Consider the following 23,982-nt stretch of genomic DNA (forward strand, 5'->3'; position numbering starts at 1 on the left):
AGGAACAGTGTTGGGCTTTTCACTGGCCAGGTGCAAGAACCATCATACATGTTGATGGTTCATGATGACCAAATGAAAGCGTGGAGGGTGCTGATGGAGTCGATGAATTGCGACGCCATGGAGCCTTTCACGTTCATTTTTGAAAACATCCAGGACATGGAAACCTTCATGGTTATTTGCAAAGACACCCTCAACCTGAGAGTAAATGCTGGAGTTGGGGTGCACAGTCACCCGTATACATTTCGTGAGTGTGTGTGTGTGTGTGTGTGTGTGTGTGTGTGTGTGTGTGTGTGTGTGTGTGTGTGTGTGTGTGTGTGTGTGTGTGTGAGAGAGAGAGAGAGAGTGAGTGTGTGCGAGAGAGAGAGTGAGTGTGTGCGAGAGAGAGAGTGTGTGTGTGTGCGAGAGAGAAAGTGTGTGTGTGTGTGAGAGAGAGAGAAAGTGTGTGTGTGTGTGTGAGAGAAAGTGTGTGTGTGTGTGTGTGTGTGTGTGTGTGAGAGAAAGTGTGTGTGTGTGTGTGAGAGAGAGAGAGAGAGAGAGAGTGTGTGTGTGTGTGTGTGTGTGTGAGTGTGTGTGTGTGTGTGTGAGTGAGTGAGTGTGTGAGTGAGTGTGTGAGATAATTTTTACTCTTAAATAAAGATACTGTACTTCACTACTGTCCACCGCTGGTCTCATGTCACTTCTGTGCGCACACATGCTTCTTTCAAGTCATTTCCATTGTCAGTTTGAAACACTCTATAACGTTTCCCCAGACTTGTTTGTAGTTCTTTCTTCATGTAAGTGCAGATAGTCTGGCATAAATACATATGTTCCTTATTGTTTTCTGTAAACAACATTGAAGGGATTATTTTCCTCATTTAGATTTTTGTATGTATATATATATATATTACTACAATACTACTGACCTCAGACCAAAACACGGTAAGTTAAGTCTAATATCATACAGCAATGAATCGCAAAGGAAAGTATGGAGGAAACTGATCATGTATGTTCATGTAACAACTCACAACTCCTTTATTATTTTGGATTGGCAACCACATAAACACATCGTAATGCATAGCGTAAGCTACATTTAAAAGCATCAAAATACACAAATACGTTACACAAATATGCCGCAAGTTGTGCCGCCTGGCCGTCAAGTGTTTCAACGCATGCGTGGTACCGATAGTATAGGAAAATCGTGACGTTTTCTACTACGTAATTACGCGCATACGTAGAACGGATCGTGCAGATGGAACGGATCGTGTACCCATGCGTGTACCGACCTTTTTACAGTCTATGGTACCGACCAAGGGTGCAGGGATTTGTATTATTTTGAAGTACCCCCGGACGCCGCCATTGGCTAACGGAACCCCACCTGCAGTTAGCATCCCATTGACTCCCATTCATTTTGGCGTCACTTTGACAGCGAATAACTTCACATCTGAGGCGTTTAAAGACTCCATTTGTCCATTATTTATTTCTAAAGAAACACGACAATGTATAAAATGCTCCATTACCTTGTATTTTACGTTATGGCCCTGTAGAAGCAGTTTTTGTAAAAGTAGGCTAACGATTGCGTCACAGCCACGCGACTCTCTGTCGCACAGTAGAGAATTACCGTATGGACAGGAGGAGAAGCTCGCGGGCAATCGGGAGGACGTCGAGGCAAAATGACAAAGTAATTAATCAGAACACCTACAAAAAGTTTCTCCTGCTCCAAGATCATGGACAGCTCCTACTCACGCTCTCCGTCTCTGCGAGTTTCGGAAGGTAATGATTCAGATTGATCTTGGCACAGCTACTAGAAGACAGACGGTTTGCTCACGTCACATCTACGTCGTCGAGCTCAGTTTGAGTCTGCGCAGTACGCTGGACCCCCAGGAAGTAAGATTTTCTAATTGGCTTCACTTTGTCTCCGTTGAATCCAATGGGGTCGCTGTGTCCATTTCTTTTACTGTCTATGGTACCGACAGGGGCGTCGTCCATCTTTTTTTACAGTCTATGGTGGAAACGAAGCTTCGGACGTCACAGATCACGTGGTTATGGCTAAACGAATCAAGCTACGATACACTGCTTCAATGTGAGATGTTTCGTTTTTTTAAAACAAGCAGAGCCCGTCTACGGAGAGCCTGCCCACTCCCTATTAAGTCCTATTGTACCGAATTTTGGTTGTAGTTCCACCAGAGCTCCACTGGGGGCGATCGCCATGAGTGCAAAATGAATGGGAGTCAATGGGGCTAGACGGCTAAATTTGTCTCTTTCACCCGATTGCCGTTGAGAAATCTCAGATTTGATTGTAAGTTTTGCAAGTTCAACATGGGTTTTAGGTCAAAAGTTGAATGAACGAGTACTTATGTCGTTTTGATTTCTTACAGGTTGAGTTGTTGTTGCCCATAACACGCTAGCATTCTGCTAATGAACGCCGATTGGTCAGTGAAGGACTGATTACGACCAGAGATACCGCTTGATGGCATCGTGGCATCCGAAGCGGGACCAGAAACAAACAAAACAAAAACTCTTCTAGCACGTGTATTTACCTGTGTCAGCTGTGTTGTCGATGCCTCGAGAGAAAATAAAGAGCAGAGCGCGAAAGCACCAAAGCAACTGAAGGATTGCCATAAAGCAGTATCTCTGGTCGTACGATGTGTATGACGTCATTGACACTTTAAAAGACTTTTTAAAGCAAATAAGTGACTCTAAAAAATCTAACACCCAGCAATGTGTAATTTTTTTGCATCTCCTTTCGAATACAACATTCAAATTAGTAGACAAAAAATTATATCCTGAGAAAAGTGGATTTTGAGGGGTATACTGCCATAGACCTCCATTCATTCTGCACTCGTCATGTGAGCGCCCTCATATGGAATCAGAGTGGAACTGCAACCAGTTCAGAAGCCGGAAGTGTAGCACAGTGAAACTTCTCGCCATATTAGACTGATACAAGCTTCGAAGCCTCGATGCCGAACGTCACATCACTAATAAATCGTTTATTTTAGCGTCATGGGTCAGTGATACGTTTGCCGTTTTTTAGCTGTTAACTGTGTTCATAAGTGAGTGAGACATGAACAGAAGCAGCAGCAGCAGTTTCAGACTCTTTAGATTTGCCCTTATGAAATGTTTGTCTCGACGCCTTTACAGATACACATATCACCGATATTATTGCTCTGAATCTTCTACTACCAGTCAAAGCAGAGTAGTGCAGCTAAAGAGTAAACTGGCAAGTGGTCCCAGTTTTCAGGACTTCGTCAAGAGTTCTGACAAGAGCCATTATGACTGCAATGAGGAATATGAGGAGTACTACATTACTGAAGACACAACAGCACATTCACAGAAAGGTATGGATTTAAAAAAAAAAGAAATTATACATCGACAGATTCTACTATAGTCAAAGAGTATTCTATACTCTTTGCTATAGTGTCTGATGGATAAATGATATACAAAACCCATTTTTAGTTATTGTCTTATTTATGCTTTGCAATAGAAATAATTATTAGATCACAGCAATAAAAAGCCATCATGGTAGTGTACAGTAATAAAGTACTTGCAAATCATTTGCAAACTACTATTTTATAGTTAATTCATAATTAATATATTGTAGTCTCTACACTTAATATAGTCCTATTAATAGGATATATATAATTTATTCAATGCCATGCGAACAAGAGGTACTACATATTCACATTATTACATTAAAAAATAGAAAAATTACATAAAATCCAGTGCATTCAAAGATGTTTTCAGCGTTTTTGTTTTTTGTTTGTTCCAAAAGATTTACATATACTTTAAAGCCATTTTAAAATATGAAAAATTTGGTTTGCATTGAGCCCACTTCATTTTATATATGGTATTTTCCTAATAAAATAAATAACTGTATAATATGTTGTTCTTTACATACCAAATTGTCATTCTGGGTACAAAAAAGCACATCATCAAATACACACATTTCTATAATCATACACTTCAGTTTTCATTTTTGTTTTAAAACATTAACATTATCAAAGAAAATGTTACCACAAAGATCATCCATGATGATTCCCACTGAATTAGAGTTTTTTTTTAAGAGTAACATCACACTTGGAATTGCGTAAAGAACAATAGCAAACTCTCTTGGTTATTAATAGGCTATTTAGAAATGGTGAGTTCTTCACTCATCGTCACTGTAATCAACGAAATTATTATTGTTTAATTAGCTCACAAAAGAGTTAGATAATTTTTTTATGCTTTGTTAACTTGTGACACGGAAAATGTCATTAAGTGCTTTAAACCAACCTTCATTAGACATCAATTGCGTTAGTATTATGTGCTAGTTAAAAATAAAAATATAAAAACATAGCCTATAGAGCTGGTAAGTCCCGCCCCTTCCGTAAAACCCCGCTGGACCTCTAGGTTGAAAAATCGTCAATGCAAGTGAATGGGAGAAAATAATTATTTTCTGGTCCCGTTTGAATTGTGCCATGAATGTGAACATGTTGTCTGTGAATTTTTTATATAATCTTTCATGTTACGAGTTTGACAGTATATGGTATGATTCTTCGGCTAGCAGTTGTGGAAAAGACATAACGAGAAAGACTACATGTCGCCTATGTGACGTCACCCCATAAAGTTGACTTACCCGTGGTTTTCGCCAACCTCAACGATTTTGTCCTCTCCCTGAAAGAAGGCGGTGAAGTGCACCAAAGACACAGCCATGTTTAGCGGGATCCGTGAGCTAGTGTCCGTGTGCTAGTGGTGTTGACGTTTCAAACGCGTCGAAAGCAGCGAAGAGTTGTAGTCCACAAAGTGCTCTCACACAAAGTCTAACCGTATCAAACTTCTACCCGCTAAATTGTAGCATTCTTCACACGAAAGATTATATAAAAAAATCACAGACAACATGTTCACATTCATGGCACAATTCAAACGGGACCAGAAAATAATTATTTTCTCCCATTCACTTGCATTGACGATTTTTCAACCTACAGGTCCAGCGGGGTTAGCGGAGGGGGCGGGACTTACCAGCTCTCTATATATATATTTAAAAAAAAGAATATATATATATATATATATATATATATATATATATATATACACACACACACACACTCACTCAAGGCTGTTGAGTGTTTGATTTTGATTGGTTGACGAACGTTCTAAGGCGTGCAATTATTTTCAGGGAAACACACGGCTAAAGTAGTTCCAGGCAGGTCTTGACTATTCCATATCACTTCGCCAAATAATTTAAGTTATTTCAAAGGTCTTTACAGCCTACAGAACCAAAACCCACAAGGCCACTGACCGAGCAAATAAATATAGTAAACAATAGGATAAAAACTACAAATTATTTCTAGTTTTTTTCTATTATTTATAAGCACATATCTCTTTCTCACGCTCTCTCTCCCACTGAAACGCACACACATACAATATGGACACACACTGGCGCAAACGTGTTGTCAGCGCTGCTCTGATGATTTTATCAGTAAAATAGTTTAGTAACTTAAAAGAAAATGACATTTCTCAGTAGCGAGGTGCAGATAAACATAGTTTCGCTATCAGTAGACACGGGTGCCGCAGCCAAACACTGTTGAGAGATGCACAGATTGTGCCTAACCCTAACCCACCTAGCATTTGCATAATTTTTCTGATAAGTCAACGGCCCGTCGTCAATTATTCTCCTTGACCTAATCTAAAGTGAGAACTATTTACTCCTAATAACCAGTTAACAATTCCTTTACTACAAGCTAATTAAACAATAATAATTGTGTTAATTACAGTGACAATAAAGAACTCACTATTTGTATATAGCCTATTAATATATTAACAATGTAGAGACTACAATATATTAACTATTAATTATCGAGAAACTAATAGTTTGTTAATTTGATGTACTTTATCACTGTAATGCTTTATTAAAGACCATTACAGATTCAGAAGAAATATCTGTTTCATTAATCAGTAGCTATTATGTGTAATTTTGTCACATTACACTAATTTAGAAGTCTAAATTCTTTCTTAGAGAATAATTATGCTACACATGTGAAATGCCTTACAGTGTATTTTGAGACATATGGCTGTCAGATGAATGTCAGCGACACTGAAACTGCTTGGTCCATTCTTCAGAAAGCAGGATATTCTCGGACACATGAGCTTTTAGAGGTACTGCAAACTTTCCCTAATAAAAATTCACTATGGAAACACATCTGTTGAAACTATGGTCAATTTTTGTAAGGAGTGTGATAAAGTCAGAATTGCAGAATATGGTTAATTGCATCGAGGCTTTAATGTTGTTCATCTGATATTCTTGTACAGGCAGATGTGGTACTACTTGTCACTTGCTCCGTAAGGTAAGAAAGACTGCTTTTTAAAGCAAAGAATGAGTATAATAAGTGCAATTTGCTTTCAGATTTAGGGTTTAATGGGTTTCTTTTTTGACAGAGAAAAGGCAGAGCAAACCATTTGGAATCGACTAAAACATCTCACTGCTTTAAAGAAGAGGTGTCAGAAACACAAGACTTCACTAAAAATAGGTGTCCTAGGTAACTATTATAATGGTTCCACTTTATTTTCTTCTAAAAAGCTGTGTGAAGTGTGAATGTGCATGCACAGGGCTCAACAGAAAGAAGCAGTCCAGAATTTTTACCATGGCAATATGTTAGAAATTAAAATGTAAATAAAAATTATACTTTTTAGCAATGTATTTTGTATCAGATGCAAATAAGTGTTCAGCAAAGATATACAGTATTTACTAGCGTTCTAAATCGAATGTTTTGTCATGATACTATATAACATCGATTCTCCTAGCCAGCAATATGATATTTGCAGATACCTCAAAACATGCCACGATATGATTACATTTCAGGGATGGCCCGTCATAGTCTAATCTGTGCCGCCACGGTTTCATAATGAACTGAAAATATTTTAAAACTTCTCATAATAACAGCAGAGTTTTTCCTGGCTTAAAAATGGTCTTTGGTTGTGGCTGTAGAACACGGTCATCCACTCACACAGTACACAATTTATTTATATATATAGCCTATATGTGAGAGTGACCCGTGCTGGCAAAAGGAGTCGGAGTGTGCACATGCTAATTACGAGCTTCAGGCAAAACAAGTGATACATATAATTTTTGGTCGAATTTGAAGTTTTCACAAAAATGTGTCTAGTGATCCTCATGCTCCAGATAGCAATTAAACATCTAAAAGTATCTTTAAGTTTTAGGAGCACCTTTTCCTTGTCCGTGAAATTTGCCATTTTACTCTGCTCGCTTTTCGATGACTGGCGCTTCCTCTCAGCACAAATTTGGTATCGTTTTAAAGCGCAGGATTCCAGCTTTGTGAATATTCATAGCGCATTCTCGATGGCATGATTCTGAACCAATGGAATGTGATTTTCAAATTCATGCGGATGTAAACAAAGCGATCTTACTCGGGCTGACTGATAGATCCGAAGTGTGTGCACAAAGACCTCTCAGACAGTGCGTGATCCCGGTATACACATATAGCCTACACAGAATTACAGTATTTCAAAAAATCTGTCTTTGCGAGTATTTGCGAGTGTGAACGTTTGATTAACTGTTTGGGGGAAAACATCCGATATGTAACATTATATTAGATGCGTGCAGTACAGTAGGTCTTAATATGCTGTCTGTTTCATTAATGTTAATCAAACAATTGTGGTATCATGGGAAAAAAAGTAAAAAAAAAAAAAATATATATATATTTTTTTTTATATATATATACACACACACACACACACACACACACACACACACACACACACACACACACACACACAGTATCTCACAAATGTGAGTACACCCCTCACATTTCAGCAAACATTTTAGGATATCTTCTCAAGGGACAATACTATAGAAATGAAACTTGGGTAGATTTTAGAGTAGTCAATGTGTAGCAGTATATATTTACTGTCCTCTGAAAATAACTCAACATACAGCCATTATTGTCAAAATAGCTGGCAACAAAAGTGAGTACACCGTAAGTGAAAATGTCAAAACTGTGTCCAAAGTGTCAATATTTTGTGTGAGCACCATTGTTATCTAGCACTGCCTTAATCCTCCTGGGCATGGATTTCACCAGAGCTGCACAGGTTGTTGCTGGGACCCTCTTCCACTCCTCCATAATGATATCACAGAGTCTTAGACACATGGCGCCCCTCCACCTTACGCTTGAGGATGCCCCACAGGTGCTCAATAGGGTTCAGGTCTGGAGACATACTTGGCCACTCCATCACCTTCAACTTCAGCTTCCTCAGCAAGGCAGTTGTCATCTTGGCGGTTTGTTTGGGGTCGTTATCATGCCGTTCGGCCCAGTTTCTGAAGGGAGGGCATCATGTTCTGCTTCAGAATGTCATAGTACATGTTGGAATCCATGTTTCCCCTTAATGAAGCGCATCTCCCCAGTACCAACTGCACTCATGCAGCCCCAGACCATGATGCTACCAACACCATGCTCGACTGTAGGCAAGACACAATTTTCTTGGTACTCCTCACCAGGGCGTCGCCACACATGCTAGACACCATCTGAACCAAACAAGTTTATCTTAGTCTCATCAGGCCACAGGGCATGGTTCCAGTAATTCATGCTCTTGGACAGGTTGCTTTCAGCAAACTGTTTGCGGGCTTTCTTGTGAGCCAGCTTCAGAAGAGGCTTCCTTCTGGGACGACGGCCATGCAAACCGACTTGTTGCAGTGTGCGGCGTATGGTCTGAGCACTGACAAGCTGACCTTCCGCTTCTGCAACCTCTAAAGCAATGCTGGCAGGATTCATGCGTCTGTTTTTTGAAGCCAGCTTCTGCACCTGACGCACAGCACGAGGACTCAACTTCTTTGATTGGCCATTGCGAGGCCTGTTATGAGTGGAACCCATCTTGGAAAACCTCTATATGACCCTGGCCTGTACTGTAACTTAGTTTCAGGGTGTTACCAATCTTCTTATAGCCTTGGTCATCTTTGTGGAGAACAAAAATTCTAATTCACAAATCCTTAGAGAGTTCTTTGCCATGAGGTGCCATGTTGAACATCCAGTGGTTGAATTGTACTCAAAGCACAAATTTTAACTGCTCTAATACAAGATACACACATTTGTATGGTCCTGTCAAGCAGACAAAAACATGAAAATTATGAATAGGACATGTGGCTTTGCATGGTTAAACGACGTACAGCTATTTTCACTTAGGGTGTACTCACTTTTGTTGCCAGCTATTTTGACAATAATGGCTGCATGTTCAGTTATTTTCAGAGGACAGTAAATATATACTGCTATACAAGCAGCACATTGACTACTCTAAAATCTATCCAAGTTTCATTTCTATAGTATTGTCTCTTGAGAAGATATGCTAAAATGTTTGCTGAAATGTGAGGGGTGTACTCACTTTTGTGAGATACTGTATATATATATATATATACATATATATATACACTGTTTATATATATACACTGTTTATATATATAATATATACAGTGAGGAAAATAAGTATTTGAGCACCCTGCTATTTTGCAAGTTCTCCCACTTAGAAATCATGGAGGGGTCTGAAATTGTCATCGTAGGTGCATGTCCACTGTGAGAGACATAATCTAAAAAAAAAAAATCCAGAAATCACTATGTATGATTTTTTAACTATTTATTTGTATGATACAGCTGCAAATAAGTATTTGAACACCTGAGAAAATCAATGTTAATATTTGGTACAGTAGCCTTTGTTTGCAATTACAGAGGTCAAACGTTTCCTGTAGTTTTTCACCAGGTTTGCACACACTGCAGGAGGGATTTTGGCCCACTTCTCCACACAGATGTTCTCTAGATCAGTCAGGTTTCTGGGCTGTCGCTGATAAACACGGAGTTTGAGCTCCCTCCAAAGATTCTCTATTGGGTTTAGGTCTGGAGACTGGCTAGGCCACGCCAGAACCTTGATATGCTTCTTACAGAGCCACTCCTTGGTTATCGTGGCTGTGTGCTTCGGGTCAATGTCATGTTGGAAGACCCAGCCTCGACCCATCTTCAATGCTCTTACTGAGGGAAGGAGGTTGTTCCCCAAAATCTCGCAATACATGGCCCCGGTCATCCTCTCCTTAATACAGTCAGGGGCGCAACTACCCAGTGTCAGACGGGTATGCAGCAACAATTTTGGCGCCACAAATGCACTGAAAAATAAAGGAAACTTTCATAATTAGTTTTGTACTAATTTCTATACATTACAGATGTGATTGGGACAGCCCAGTGTCAATCAAGAAAATAACCAATGGGCCGCTAGCCTACGTGTTTAATGAAAAATGTAAAAAAAAAGCTATATATATTTATTTTTTTTGACCAATGTATTACAACGGCACTAACCCAGCGCCGCCAATTAAGCAAAACAAAACGAATGGGCCGTCGATGTACAAGTTTTGTGCGCCGTTAAGACAAAGACAAAAAAAATTGCCTATTAGATGTATCAGCCCAAAAAGCATGTCGGCCCACCGGGAATATCCTAGCCTACATGCGTGGACGTCACACTTTAAATCCTACCTGTTGCCTTTGACCATACACTTATTTAGCTGCTGGCGCATCAATTGACATGCCATCTCCTTTTCCCTCTTTCTTGTTCTATTTTTAGTCCCGACAGCTTTTTTGCTTTATCCATCTTTTTCGACTCTTACCTGCTCGCTCAGCGCTCACGGCGCCCCCGCCTGCTCGCGATATTGTCCCCCCCCTCTCTATGTCAAAATTCTATGATGGAATCTTATGAATATCCTTCTCTAGCCTGTTAGTCCTCCAAAAAGTTATATAACATTGAGGAAATGCAGAAATTATTTAGAAACGCACAACAGCTACGTATAGATCTAAAAAAAAAAAAAAAAAAAATTACCATCGCTTTGGCGCCCCCCCTGGTGCTGCGCCCCTATGCGCCGCATATAGCGCATACCCACTTTTTGCGCCACTGAACGCCGATAACTTTTTTGCGCCACTGAACGCGCATACCCACTTTTTGCGCCACCAGTGCAGTCGTCCTGTCCCATGTGCAGAAAAACACCCCCAAAGCATGATGCTACCACCCCCATGCTTCACAGTAGGGATGGTGTTCTTGGGATGGTACTCATCATTCTTCTTCCTCCAAACACGTTTAGTGGAATTATGACCAAAAAGTTCTATTTTGGTCTCATCTGACCACATGACTTTCTCCCATGACTCCTCTGGATCATCCAAATGGTCATTGGCAAACTTAAGACGGGCCTTGACATGTGCTGGTTTAAGCAGGGGAACCTTCCGTGCCATGCATGATTTCAAACCATGACGTCTTAGTGTATTACCAACAGTAACCTTGGAAACGGTGGTCCCAGCTCTTTTCAGGTCATTGACCAGCTCCTCCTGTGTAGTTCTGGGCTGATTTCTCACCTTTCTTAGGATCATTGAGACCCCACGAGGTGAGATCTTGCATGGAGCCCCAGTCCGAGGGAGATTGACAGTCATGTTTAGCTTCTTCCATTTTCTAATGATTGCTCCAACAGTGGACCTTTTTTCACCAAGCTGCTTGGCAATTTCCCCGTAGCCCTTTCCAGCCTTGTGGAGGTGTACAATTTTGTCTCTAGTGTCTTTGGACAGCTCTTTGGTCTTGGCCATGTTAGTAGTTGGATTCTTACTGATTGTATGGGGTGGACAGGTGTCTTTATGCAGCTAACGACCTCAAACAGGTGCATCTAATTTAGGATAATAAATGGAGTGGAGGTGGACATTTTAAAGGCAGACTAACAGGTCTTTGAGGGTCAGAATTCTAGCTGATAGACAGGTGTTCAAATACTTATTTGCAGCTGTATCATACAAATAAATAGTTAAAAAATCATATATTGTGATTTCTGGATTTTTTTTTTTAGATTATGTCTCTCACAGTGGACATGCACCTACGATGACAATTTCAGACCCCTCCATGATTTCCAAGTGGGAGAACTTGCAAAATAGCAGGGTGTTCAAATACTTATTTTCCTCACTATATATATACTGTATATATACACGTTACGAACTGCTCCGAGACGAGGGTTGAGATCCAAACGCAGCTTTATTGTATGGGGCAATCCAGAGGCGTAATCCAATGTACAGGCAAGGGTCATACACAGGCAGGCAGTCAAAACAAAGAAACAAAGAAACAAAACAGGCAGGGACCAGAGGCAAGAGAGTAATCCAGGGACCAGAGGCAAGAGAGTAATCCAGGAAACAGGGCAAGATATCCAAAACCAAGAGACAAGAAAAGCAGGAGAATGCTCAGAAATGCAGTGTAACACTTAAACAAGACTTTGCGGTGAGTGAATGAATGAACATGGTATAAATAGACTGAGACTAACAGGATGATGAGACACAGGTGAATGCAATCAGTGAATGAGGTACAGGTGAATGTGATCAGTGATAAGTGATGATGAGTCATGGGAAATGTAGTTTGTGAGTGATAATAGTCTTATGTGGAGTGCCCTCTGGTGGCTCTCAAGGGCACTCCAGCTGGTGACCGTTACAATACTGTGTGTATATGTCACAGTGTCTGGTTTGTGTTTCCCTGGGTAACCACTAGAGGTCCTCTTCCCCCACGGTGTCATTCACTCATACTACATTTCCCAACATCCTGTTCTGTCACTCATTGATCATTGCACACAGCTATTTCCCGTCACCTTGTTAGTATCTGTGTGTATATATACCCTGTTTGTTTCAGTGTTTGTCATGGAGTCCTTGTTTTATGTCACCACACTTCCGATGTCTGTATTTGCCCGGTTCTTATTTGTTTCTTGTGTTTTGGATTGCCTTGTTGGATTTTTGACCTTTGCCTGGACTGGTTGTGAGTACGGATTACCCAAATAAATAACTGCACTTGGATCTGTCTTTCCCTGTGTGTGTGTATCGTGACAGTGTATATATATATATATATATATATATATATATATATATATATATATATATATATATATATATATATATATATATATATATGAAGAGTTCAGATGCAAAAGCCTCTAAGTGCCATCTGAAATTTTCTTCTAGAATGATCATTTTTATCAAGCTCGTATATTTAAGTTCACTAATTTCACTTAAATGGCAATGCAAATTACCTATTAATTGTCATTTAAGTGAAATTACTTAACTTAAATATACAAGCTTTATAAAAATGATCATTCTAGAAGAAAATTTCAGATGGCACTTAATTCGGACAGGACTAGTTTCACAGGGGGACATTAGAGAAATTTCTGTTTCACAGACGTACTTTGAGATTTTAATCCTGTCCGAATCTGCCATGTCTGTCTTTTTCTCACACGACCTCTGTAAAAATTCCAGAGCAAGTTACCTACTGTTTTTCGTCAAACTCGGCAGTCCTCAGAGAAATCTAATCCCTTCCGAATGCGAATTTCTGTGATTGCCGAAAATGTTTTTTTCCAAAAAGATTTTTCTTGTGTGTTTTGGTCAACGTGAACTACCGTACAATCTCTCGCTATCGCGCCGGTATTGAAGTTTCTGCTTTTTGCGCACCGATGGATGTAGATGTGTTCGGTACACGGCGAAAAATAAGAAAATTAAATCAACAAGAGCCAAATCACGTAAACTGTTAAGACTGGCTACTGTAATATCAGTTTCAGGTAAGATTACTTTCATTTCTGCACTTAATTACATAACGTGTAAATTATATAAGTTAAAACTTTTTTATTCCAGTGGGTTTATTATAAGAATCCAGTTCTATAAAATCATGATAAATGTATGTTTAGTTTTTTATACTACAATTTTTATAAAATGTTTACAAAACACTAAATACGTTAGGACGTTTTACTTTATATTTCAAAGTGCTTAATTTTAATTCATATGATCATACGCAATCCACGCATTCTGAACACGTGATCTTCTGCAATGCCCACATGTAAAACACAGACACTCCTACCTCGGTAATAAACACGGAGATGTTAGTCCCGTCCGAATCCGTACATGAAATCACAGATGTAGGTTGATAAGAATTGTAACTCAAACGTCGTTTGGAAAACTAGTCCCGCCCGAATAGGGCTTAGAGGCTTTTGCATCTGAACTCTTCATATATATATATTATATATATATATATATATATATATATATATATATATATATATATATATATATATATATATATATATATATTAGTTGACAAAGGTCCAACTGAAGTTTACAACAACTGATTGACAAAACAACAAATTAAGACAACTAACTAATTTTTAAACTAATATTTAATACAACAATAATTCCAGTGGTTTGTTTTTCTCCTTTTAGCGGTATAGTACATCTTATGGGTCTCTAGTAGGTCACAGAATGCAAGAAACTTATGATAGGTTGAGTGTAATGGTAAGCATTATTATGTGCCGCCCTGTAGCAGCAACAGAAATGTACCCAATGTGAATCTATATGACCTGTAGCCTGTCTTTAAACCACATCAATTATGTACATTTTATTTGTGCTGGTCAAGTCACAAGTCAACGACAAGTCACCTTTATTTATATAGTGCTTTTTACAATGCAGATTGTTTCAAAGCAGCTTTACAGTGATAACAGGAAAATAATGCAACAATGTTTGTTTCTAGAAGAAAATAGCATCATAGTCCAGCTTAAGTCAGTTCAGTGATGGTTAATTTTTGTTGTAAAAAAGTTATTAATTTAGTTAATTTATATACAGTATATAGCCACTCTTGAGAAAAACGTGATGTTATCGTCCAGCTCAGTTCAGTTCTCATATAATGGTGTCAATGCAGGCAGATCAATAATCTTATTGAATATTAAATGTCCCCAACTAAGCTGGCCAAAAGCCAAGGCAACAGTGGCAAGGAACCAAAAGTCCATCAGGTGACAGAATGGAGAAAAAAACCTTGGGAGAAACAGGCTCAGTCGGGGTGCCAGTTCTCCTCTGGCCAACGAACAAACAGTGTATGATTATGATTCAGCCAGCATTACAGGTTACAAGTCAGATTGGATCAGAACATTCAGAATATTTATCCAGTTCCATCTGGTTGAAGATCGGATTCATCACGCCCGTTTGGAGACGAGTTTGTTGAGGATCAGTGCCGATGACTGTCGTGTCGATGAGGCCTTCACAGGGGAGAGTCTAGTTGACACAATCTCTGCTGACACTTCAGGGATGCGTTGTGGTCTTGTCTAGGCACAGGTCCACCATCTGATCTGATCTCCGGTCCAGATATGAAGTGTGTTCCATGTTGTGAGTGTTAAACTCATTGCGGAGTTCCGCACATAAATCACTCTTTCATGTAAGCTCTGCATGTGTTGTTACATATTAAGTATTGTTACAGTTACAGTATCGTTACATGCTTTGTGCGATAACTTGTTAAATAATGTGATATTCAATATGCGATACGATAATGCCGTCTGTTGGGGAGATGGTGCAGAGCCCCACCAAAATATTCATCCAAACATAGACCTCTATAAAAAAAAAAACCTTGGGAGAAACAGGCTCAGTCGGGGGGCCAGTTCTCCTCTAGCCAACGAACAAACAGTGTATGATTATGATTCAGCCAGCATTATAGGTTACAAGTCAGATTGGATCAGAACATTCAGAATATTTATCCAGTTCCATCTGGTTGAAGATCGGATTCATCACGCCCGTATGGAGACGAGTTTGTTGAGGATCAGTGCCGATGACTGTCGTGTCGATGAGGCCTTCACAGGAGAGAGTGTAGTTGAAGTTGCAAAGAGTTAATAATAAATAATAAATGTGTTCAGCATTCTGCAACAAATATTTTTAGTTTTTTTCTAAACTATTTTAAGTCTTAAAGTGAGCAGGATATATTAAAATGAAGCGCATAGATTCGGCAGGCATGTATTTATGATACTAAGCGGAGCAGCCAGTCTCGGAGCTCTCCCTAGCTCTACAACGACCCACACATTTTCAGCCGGAACCGGGAACACTTCCTATAACACCCGATGTACTCATTACATCAAAAGAAGAATGGCATCTACGCCAATGTTAGTCTTTATGCTTATTACAGGCCATGTTTCTGTTTTAACCCATAAATGGCACACCTGATTCAATTAATGAGTAGTTATTAGAGTAGGAAGAGTAGGAATTAGTCAATTAATCAATTAGTCAACTACTCATTAAGCCTTTATTTAATTGAATCAGGTGTGCCATTTCAGGGTTAAAACAGAAACATGGCCTGTCAGGAGGTCCCTGCAGGAGAGGTTGAGAACCACTGCTCTAGACTCTAAACCCGTCTTCATACCGGCGTGATGACTCCGATCTTCAACCAGATGGAACTGGATAATGTTCTGATTTTTCCAATCCAATCTGACTTCTGACCTGTAATGCTGCATAAATCATAATCATACACTGTTCGTTCGTTGGCCAGAGGAGAACTGGCCCCTCGACTGAGCCTGGTTTCTCCCAAGGTTTTTTTTCTCCATTCTGTCACCCGATGGAGTTTTGGTTCCTTGCCACTGTCGCCTTTTTTCACCTTTGTTGCCGTTGGCTTTTGGCTTAGTTGGGGACATTAAATTTAACATTTAATATTCAACAATATTATTGATCTGCCTGCATTGACACCATTAAATGAGAACTGAACTGAGCTGGACGATGACATCACGGTTTTCTCCAGAGTGGCTGGAAAAATATATATATATAAATTAACTAAATTAATAACTTTTTTACAACAAAAATGAAACGTCACTACATTTACTTAAACTGGACTGTGACTCTATTTGCTTCTGGTAACAAACTTTGTTGCATTATTTTCCTGTTATCACTGTAAAGCTGCTTTGAAACAATCTGTATTGGAGAAAGCGATATATAAATAAATATACGTGACTTGACTTGACTCTGTTCTTCCTATGTGGAGTAGCATATCAAATTAATGAAAGTATAAACCCTTTAGTTTAAACATGCTCATGTAAATAGCTTTTATGTACAGTAGTTCTGTTGTGTTTGTTTTATGTTTGCTCTAAGAATAGACATGACTTTGTTTTCTTCACTGGAATTCTTAATTTACAACATTCTAAAACAACATTCGGATGCAATAAATACTACATTAAGGCAAATCTAGATGGCATTCTATGCGTTTGTCGTGTGTACGAAAGTCTGCCAATCATCATTAGAGCGCCACCCTCAGGCCGAATAACGCAAGGACATCAGAATTCTGCCAAAAGTATGTCTGATGTACTCAGCGATTAGAATATAAAGCTTACAAAATGTGTATCATAAACTTACACGAAGACCCACTATCTGCCCTACCTAAATTTATGGCCAGGAGCCGCTACTGTTTAAGTGTATAAAATCTATTTAAATTATATTTAAATGTAATTAGTAACTGAAAATGATATAACCAATAGGCCTATGTACTGTATGTTTCACATTCTTTTTGGGAAAAAAAGAATCACTACAACTTCTGAAAGTGAACAGCAGTGTTTTAGCATTGCATAAAAAGTAATGTCACAAATCTGACCATGTCATTTTAACTTCAATGTAAAAAAAAAAAAAAAAAAAAAAAAAAAAAAATACATATATTTAAATAGTTCTCTTTTAAAACTCTTTGCTCAACTTTAAAAATAAAAACTCTTTGCTCAAATTGGTAATATATAGTTATATCAACCTGAAAACTTAACATCAAAAACACCTGAAACTAGGGGTGGACAATTAGTTATTTTAGTTATTTTAATTTATAATTGCTATTAAAAATAAGAACAAAGAGGCAAATTACAGACAATAGGACAAATACAATAAAACAAAGATAAAAATAAAATAAACAGTGCTTTTAAGATTTTCAGGTAGGCCTACATTAGATTTATATAACAGAAACATTCAAGTAAGAAATAATACAGAAACTGAATAATCATACATTGATTCATAGTTTTTTTTTTTCCCAAAAGTTTTCTAGTTAAGAGCAGTGAGTAATTTTCTCTTTTTCTTTTTTGTTTAACAGACAGCAGCAGGCAGCTATACTGTATTAGACTGCTTTCACTTTAAAACCTAATTCACGGATCCTACTGAGACGTATACAATTTCTTTCCCAACTGTTCATGTTCACTTAAGACATAACCAACTGTTCATAAATACTCGCCAAGACATTTTGACATAACTATGTGTATATTTGACCGTTTGAGTGCAAGAAGCCACAAAAGAACTGAATTTGCATGCTGTCCGAGAGGCGGCTTGTTTGTGCACGTGCTGCGGTAAAGCTTTGACTTTTGACTGTACATTTGCGATATTTCGATATATCATGCTGCCCTAGTCAGTCATATTTTTCATGTGTTGGTGGTAGTACTCATGCTCCGCCCGCATTGTGGGGAAAATACAAACACTTTTATATTACTGTACTGATAAAACATGGTCAAGTTTAAATATAGTTTTATCCAATGTCAAATTAAATATAGTTTCAGTTTTAAGACCTTGTGTTCTATTACATTCTATTCCGCCATGTCTAGCTGTTTTTTGACACAGGGACAATGTTATGTGTGTACGCCCCTTCACTTTTTCTTATATTTTCGCAGAAGCTCTACATTTGCATAAACTGAATTGTCAGCAGAAATGCAGTACTGTCCCAGATTGGGCAAGTTCCATCAACTGGCCATTCTTCTTGTCAAGTCCTAATATATATATATCTTCTGTCCTGCTGTAGGTTGCATGGCGGAAAGACTGAAGTTTGAATTACTTGAGCGGGAGAAGTTGGTGGATGTTCTGGCAGGGCCAGACTCGTACAGAGATCTGCCCCGGTTATTATCTCTTGCTCACGGAGGCCAGAGGGCCAGCAATGTGTTGTTATCATTAGAGGAGACTTATGCTGACGTCATGCCTGTCCATCGGACTCTGGAGGGGCACAGCGCTTATGTGTGAGTAATGCAGTATATGAGAAATGGCATCTTATGATGAAGACTAATGTATTTTCAAAAGTTATATTAGATTTAAATTAGTTAAATTAGATTTCATGTTGGCTTAAGAGTTTTTTTTTATTTTTTTTATCTATCTCTTTAAATGTAATGTATTTGAGTGTGTAATACACACAGATTATAGTAGATGCATCAAGTGTAGTGACTTTGCAGTCTACCCTGTCTGTTTGCTAATTTTATCAGGGCTCCAGACTAAAATATGAGAGCAGTGGCACTGGTGCCACCAAGTTCTACAAATGGTGGCATCAGCACCCTTGGGTACTGTTGCCAATATCTGTAGAATATTGCAAAATTACTGTTGTAGTTCACAAAAAATGCAATTGCTAAATAATACTGCATTTTTGTCTCATTGAATTGCACAGTAAAGCATTGAGTTTAAGTTTGAATGCAGATGTAAATTCAACAACAGTAACATATGTACATTCTTTCTGACGACTATAAATATGAAGGCGTCATGCCGTTATAGTTGTATACTTGAAACAGGGAGGGCATACAGTCTCCGTCCAAGTACTCTTGCTAAAGACAAGGCCACTGACAGGGGCTATCTGACTATAAAGAGATATAATTCAGGCCCACTGATCCAGTCACCTGGCCAAACCTCTGCGAGGGTCTGTCTCAATGTGCTCACTTGAATGCACATTTTAGTAGACATTTGACTTAATGCACTGCACAGCGGAACGATCCGGACGAACACAGGCCATTACTGTTCCAGATGCCTGCAATGTCCAGAGGACGTGAAAACAGTTATAAGTTACAAACTGTGAGCGCCCCTGTGAAATGCGAGCTTGCATCACAAGGTCCAGTTCTACTCTCTGTTTTTCTTGTTTTTTAGGATGAGAAGCAGAAGATGAGATGGTATAATCTCTCTCACTATAATCTCTACACTCTCTGAATGGACCATGATCAGTCGATCATCCAGTTTCATTCAGCACGAGCGCTCCACCCATGTAGAGTGGAGATACCTGTGTTCAACATTCCATGAATGTTTACACAGTTTGTTCATATGAAGGGCCTGTAGTGTCCGCCTCACTTCGGCTAGGTACCGGACCTAGTTGAAACACCAGTCATCTAGCTGGTAGAGGGCCAAGACAGCGTCTTGAACACCACCCTACTACACACAGTCAAGCAAGGCTGGACTAATGAAATGCAGAGCGTGGAATAATAAGCAACAAGCTACATTTAACCAGCTCGTACGATAAGAAAGCACAGAACTGGGTAAAAATAAAATGCAATTTGAAAAAAAACAAAAAACATTAAGAATGTCATTTTGTTACACTGTTAATAAATTGCTGTTAAATTGAACAAGTTATTACGCATGCTTTTTGATTAATAACATTTCATAGGTGTGATTGGCAAAGGACAAAAAAAGCAGGAAAATATACAGCACAACAACCATGACGCGGCGACAGAATTTCACACGTTTTCACACGTACCCACACGTCCAAAATTCTTAGCACACTTTAGATAACCTTCTGCAACGAGTGCAGGCTCTTTGGTGGAGCTCTGCTTTGAATGAAGCTCCATCGTGACAAATGAATGGACTACTTGCGGAGTGACATGAAGACATGAATCAGAGGCACAAAAAACGTTGACAGCGGTGATCGGTCATTGTTTACCAATACCCGACCCGTGCCTTGCGCGCGCATCACGTGCACCCCAACAAAAAAAAAGCGGATTTACATGATTTACGAGAGCATCTTTTTCAGATCGGAAAAGCCGGATTTATCCTGAAGAATCACTCCCCTGACATTTAATTTAACCATCCAGAAAAATTTAAACGGGGGAAAAATGCGGGAGAAAAAAAAACGGAATCCAGACCATTTTAAACGGGTAAAACGGAATTAACTCACATTAAACTAGGCATCTTGTAAAGTGTGCTTATCCTTATGTGAATGTTGTCCACTAGAGGGAACCAGTGGATAAAACATCAATTTTTTTCCCATCAGTTTGAATGTATGAATCCAAATCTCACAGAACTTCATACACATGGACAACAAGACATTCTGAGTAAGCATGCAGTTTCATGAGTTTCATGAACTTCTGATGCTTGGTGCGCTAATGGCAATTTTTTAAATATTAGCCATTTATATCAATGGGATTCAGGATATGAAGGCCACAATACTAATATTGTCCACCAGAGGGAGCCACAGGATAACAAATCATTTTAGATTTCATCCGTAACTTTTGGTGCTCTAGCGGTTAATGAACAGAACTGCATGCGTCTTGCAGAAGAACATTGCAAGCCGTTTATCGTTTAGCCGTTAACAGAGCTACGTATCTCTGTTTATGCCAATGATGATTCACGCAGGTACTGGGCTACTCCACAGTGGTACGACCCCAACCAGTCTAAAATAGTCCGAATATAAATGCTTATTATAGGTGTACCGTAGTGATTCAGGCTAAGACAAAAACACTGTTTGGAAAATGGATTCATGATGTACTCACTTATTATATACATTTTTTACAGTTTGAACACAAAAAAAGTTATGGACTGCAGCTATAAAGTCTGTGTAAATGGTTCAATAGATTGACTTGTAGTTAAAAAAATGCATATAAATTCATTATAGTTTCATAAAGTTTAATAAAGCCCAATATAACCAGCTTGCAAAAAAAAAAAAAAAAAAACTCTGTAATGCATATAGGTCATTCAATGTTCAAATAACTTTTATTGTCAAGTCACCTTTATTTATATAGCGCTTTTTACAATGCATATTGTTTCAAAGCAGCTTTACAGTGATAACAGGAAAATAATGCAATAAAGTTAGTTTCATCTGTACAGCAGATTTAGAAGAAAATAGTGTCGTAGTCCAGCTTAAATAATGTCAAAATTCATCTTTGTTTTTGTTCTTACTTTCCCCTGTGTGAAGTTCATGTTTACTTGGTTGTCATTTCTGAGTATGCCCTTGTTTGTTGACATAGTTTCTGATTAGTTAATTGATAAGTTTCACCTGTGTCTAGTTTAGTGCCTGATTTTGTATGTATACTTCGTTTAGTTCAATTCTTTGGTGTTGTCTATTGAAGGTTGGTGTGTAGTTTTTTTTTTGTTTTGTTTTTTTGCATTGAGTAAAAGGAGTGCTGCGTTTTTATCCAAGCATCATGATTTCCTCTCTTCTGTCATTGACCTGTGACTTTTATATATCCTAATAATATTGAAAATATATGTCAAGTAAACTGACATGATTAATTGTATTGCTGTCAATTTAAAATGAAGACCATTTTATTTGTTATATCCATTGATCCATTCATCTATTCCACAAACCGATCTTGAGTCCATCCCAACATCTCGGGCAACAGACAGAAATATATTAAATTATTAAAATAATTTTTGCAGATTGAAATACACTATATTGCCAAAAGTTTTGGGATGTCTGCCTTACATGCACATGAACTTTAATGACATCCCATTCTTAATCTGTAGGGTTTAATATGGAGTTGGCCCACCCTTTGCAGCTATAACAGCTTCAGCTCTTCTGGAAAGGATTTCCACAAGGTTTAAGAGTGTGTTTATGGGAATTTTTGACCATTCTTCTAGAAGTGTGTTTTTGAGGTCAGGGACTGATGTTGGACAAGAAAGCCTGGCTCGCAGTCTCCGCTCTAACTCATCCCAAAGGTGTTCTATCATGTTGAGGTCAGGACTCTGTGCAGTCCAGTCAAGTTCCTCCACACCAAACTCGCTCATCCATGTCTATGGACCTTGCTTTGTGCAGTCATGTTGGAACAGGAAGGGGCCATCCCCAAACTGTTCCCACAAAGTTGGGAGCATGAAATTGTCCAAAATATCTTGGTATGCTGAAGCATCAAGTGTTCCTTTCACTGGAACTAAGGGGCCAAGCCCAACCCCTGAAAAACAACCTCACACCATAATCCCCCTTCACAAAACTTTACACTTGGCACAATGCAGTCAGGCAAGTACAGTTCTCCTGGCAACCGCCAAACCCAGACTCGTCCATCGGATTGCCAGACAGAGAAGCGTGACTCTACACTCCAGAGAACACAATTTCACTGCTCTAGAGTCCAGTGGCGGTGAGCTTTATACCACTGCATCCAAGCTTTGCATTGCACTTGGTGATGTAAGGCTTGGAGGCAGCTGCTTGGCCATGAAAACCCATTCCATGAAGCACGAAGTTTGGAGGTCTGTAGCTATTAGGGGTTGCACGACTACTGATTTCTGCTAGTCGATTTCTTATCAAAACAATACTCGAGTTACTCGACTACTCGTGGTTCATGCTACTGTAAATGAAAAGACATGAAATAGCTAGATCTTATCAATAAACATTATTAATTCATAGCCTAATGCAACAATTACATAAGTAAACTCTCAAAACATTATAATTATGTCATTTCATTTTAAAATTTTCATGTAACAGTCTAAAGCCAAATAAATAGTCGTTCTTGCCTTTCATTTCAGACGTCTGCTTCTAGGGGCCGTTCACATATCGCGTCTTTTTCGCGCTCAAGTTCGATATTTCAAATGTAGGCGCGCGGCGAGCGCGCTCATAATGGAAGCAACGTGGTGCGCTAGTTTTTCCAGGCGGGTTTTTCCTTCTCATCTCCAGAAATATATCTAGTAGTAAAGCTAATGCAAGGGCTAGAAATCAATTAATCCTTTGCTGATACTTCTTCGTCGTCATCATGGAGAGCGCAGTTCATGGTTGGTTGCATAGCAACGAAGACAGACGCCACGGGAGCGCAAGCGCTTGTAGGAGACAGCGGCACGGCCGCGCGCGCTTTCCACACGTTTTTAGACGCAATATGTGAACGGCCTCTTGCAGAGTTGGCCAATTACTATATTTTTGTCATGCTTGATGAAAAACATCCACACATCTGACGTGTGGTGTCTGTTGGTGACGTTCGCCATTTTTAATTCATTTATGGTTAATGGACGCTCGAGTAGTCGATTGTTTCCGACAGCGTCGACTAGTGGTTGAAGTAGTCGATCTATCGACTACTCGACTAGTCTATGCAAGCCCTAGTAGCTATTGACATCTGCACACTGTGCGCCTCAGCATGCGCTGACCCCGCTCTGTGATTTTATGTGGCCTACCACTTTGTGGCTGAGTTGCTGTTGTTCCCAGTTGCTTCCACTTTGTTATAATACCACTAACAGTTGATTGTGGGATACTTAGTAGTGAGGAAATCTCACGAATGGACTT

General features: G+C 39.0%; 1 protein-coding gene across 16 annotated transcripts in view; it reads left to right on the plus strand.

Annotated features, from left to right (window-relative positions):
* The first annotated feature begins 1,202 nt into the window (after positions 1-1,202).
* The window catches only part of cdk5rap1 (CDK5 regulatory subunit associated protein 1), an 81,125-nt gene continuing 58,345 nt past the window's right edge, over positions 1,203-23,982 (plus strand). For 13 of the 16 annotated variants that reach the window (XR_013819686.1, XR_013819687.1, XM_079857482.1 and 10 more), the window contains exons 1-5: positions 2,765-3,314; positions 6,008-6,111; positions 6,265-6,299; positions 6,391-6,491; positions 18,562-18,772. Coding sequence is in view for 14 of the 16 variants with exons in the window: in XM_079857482.1 (XP_079713608.1) it covers positions 3,041-3,314; positions 6,008-6,111; positions 6,265-6,299; positions 6,391-6,491; positions 18,562-18,772 (725 nt within the window). In the remaining 2 variants the exon portion in view is untranslated. Of the gene's footprint in view, positions 1,864-2,764; positions 3,315-6,007; positions 6,112-6,264; positions 6,300-6,390; positions 6,492-18,561; positions 18,773-23,982 lie in introns of those variants that run through there. The other 3 variants (XM_079857480.1, XM_079857481.1, XM_079857475.1) reach the window with 2 other exon arrangements.

Source organism: Squalius cephalus, assembly GCF_949319135.1.
Source record: "Squalius cephalus genome assembly, chromosome: 22".
In the NCBI taxonomy this organism is placed as follows: Eukaryota; Metazoa; Chordata; class Actinopteri; order Cypriniformes; family Leuciscidae; genus Squalius; species Squalius cephalus.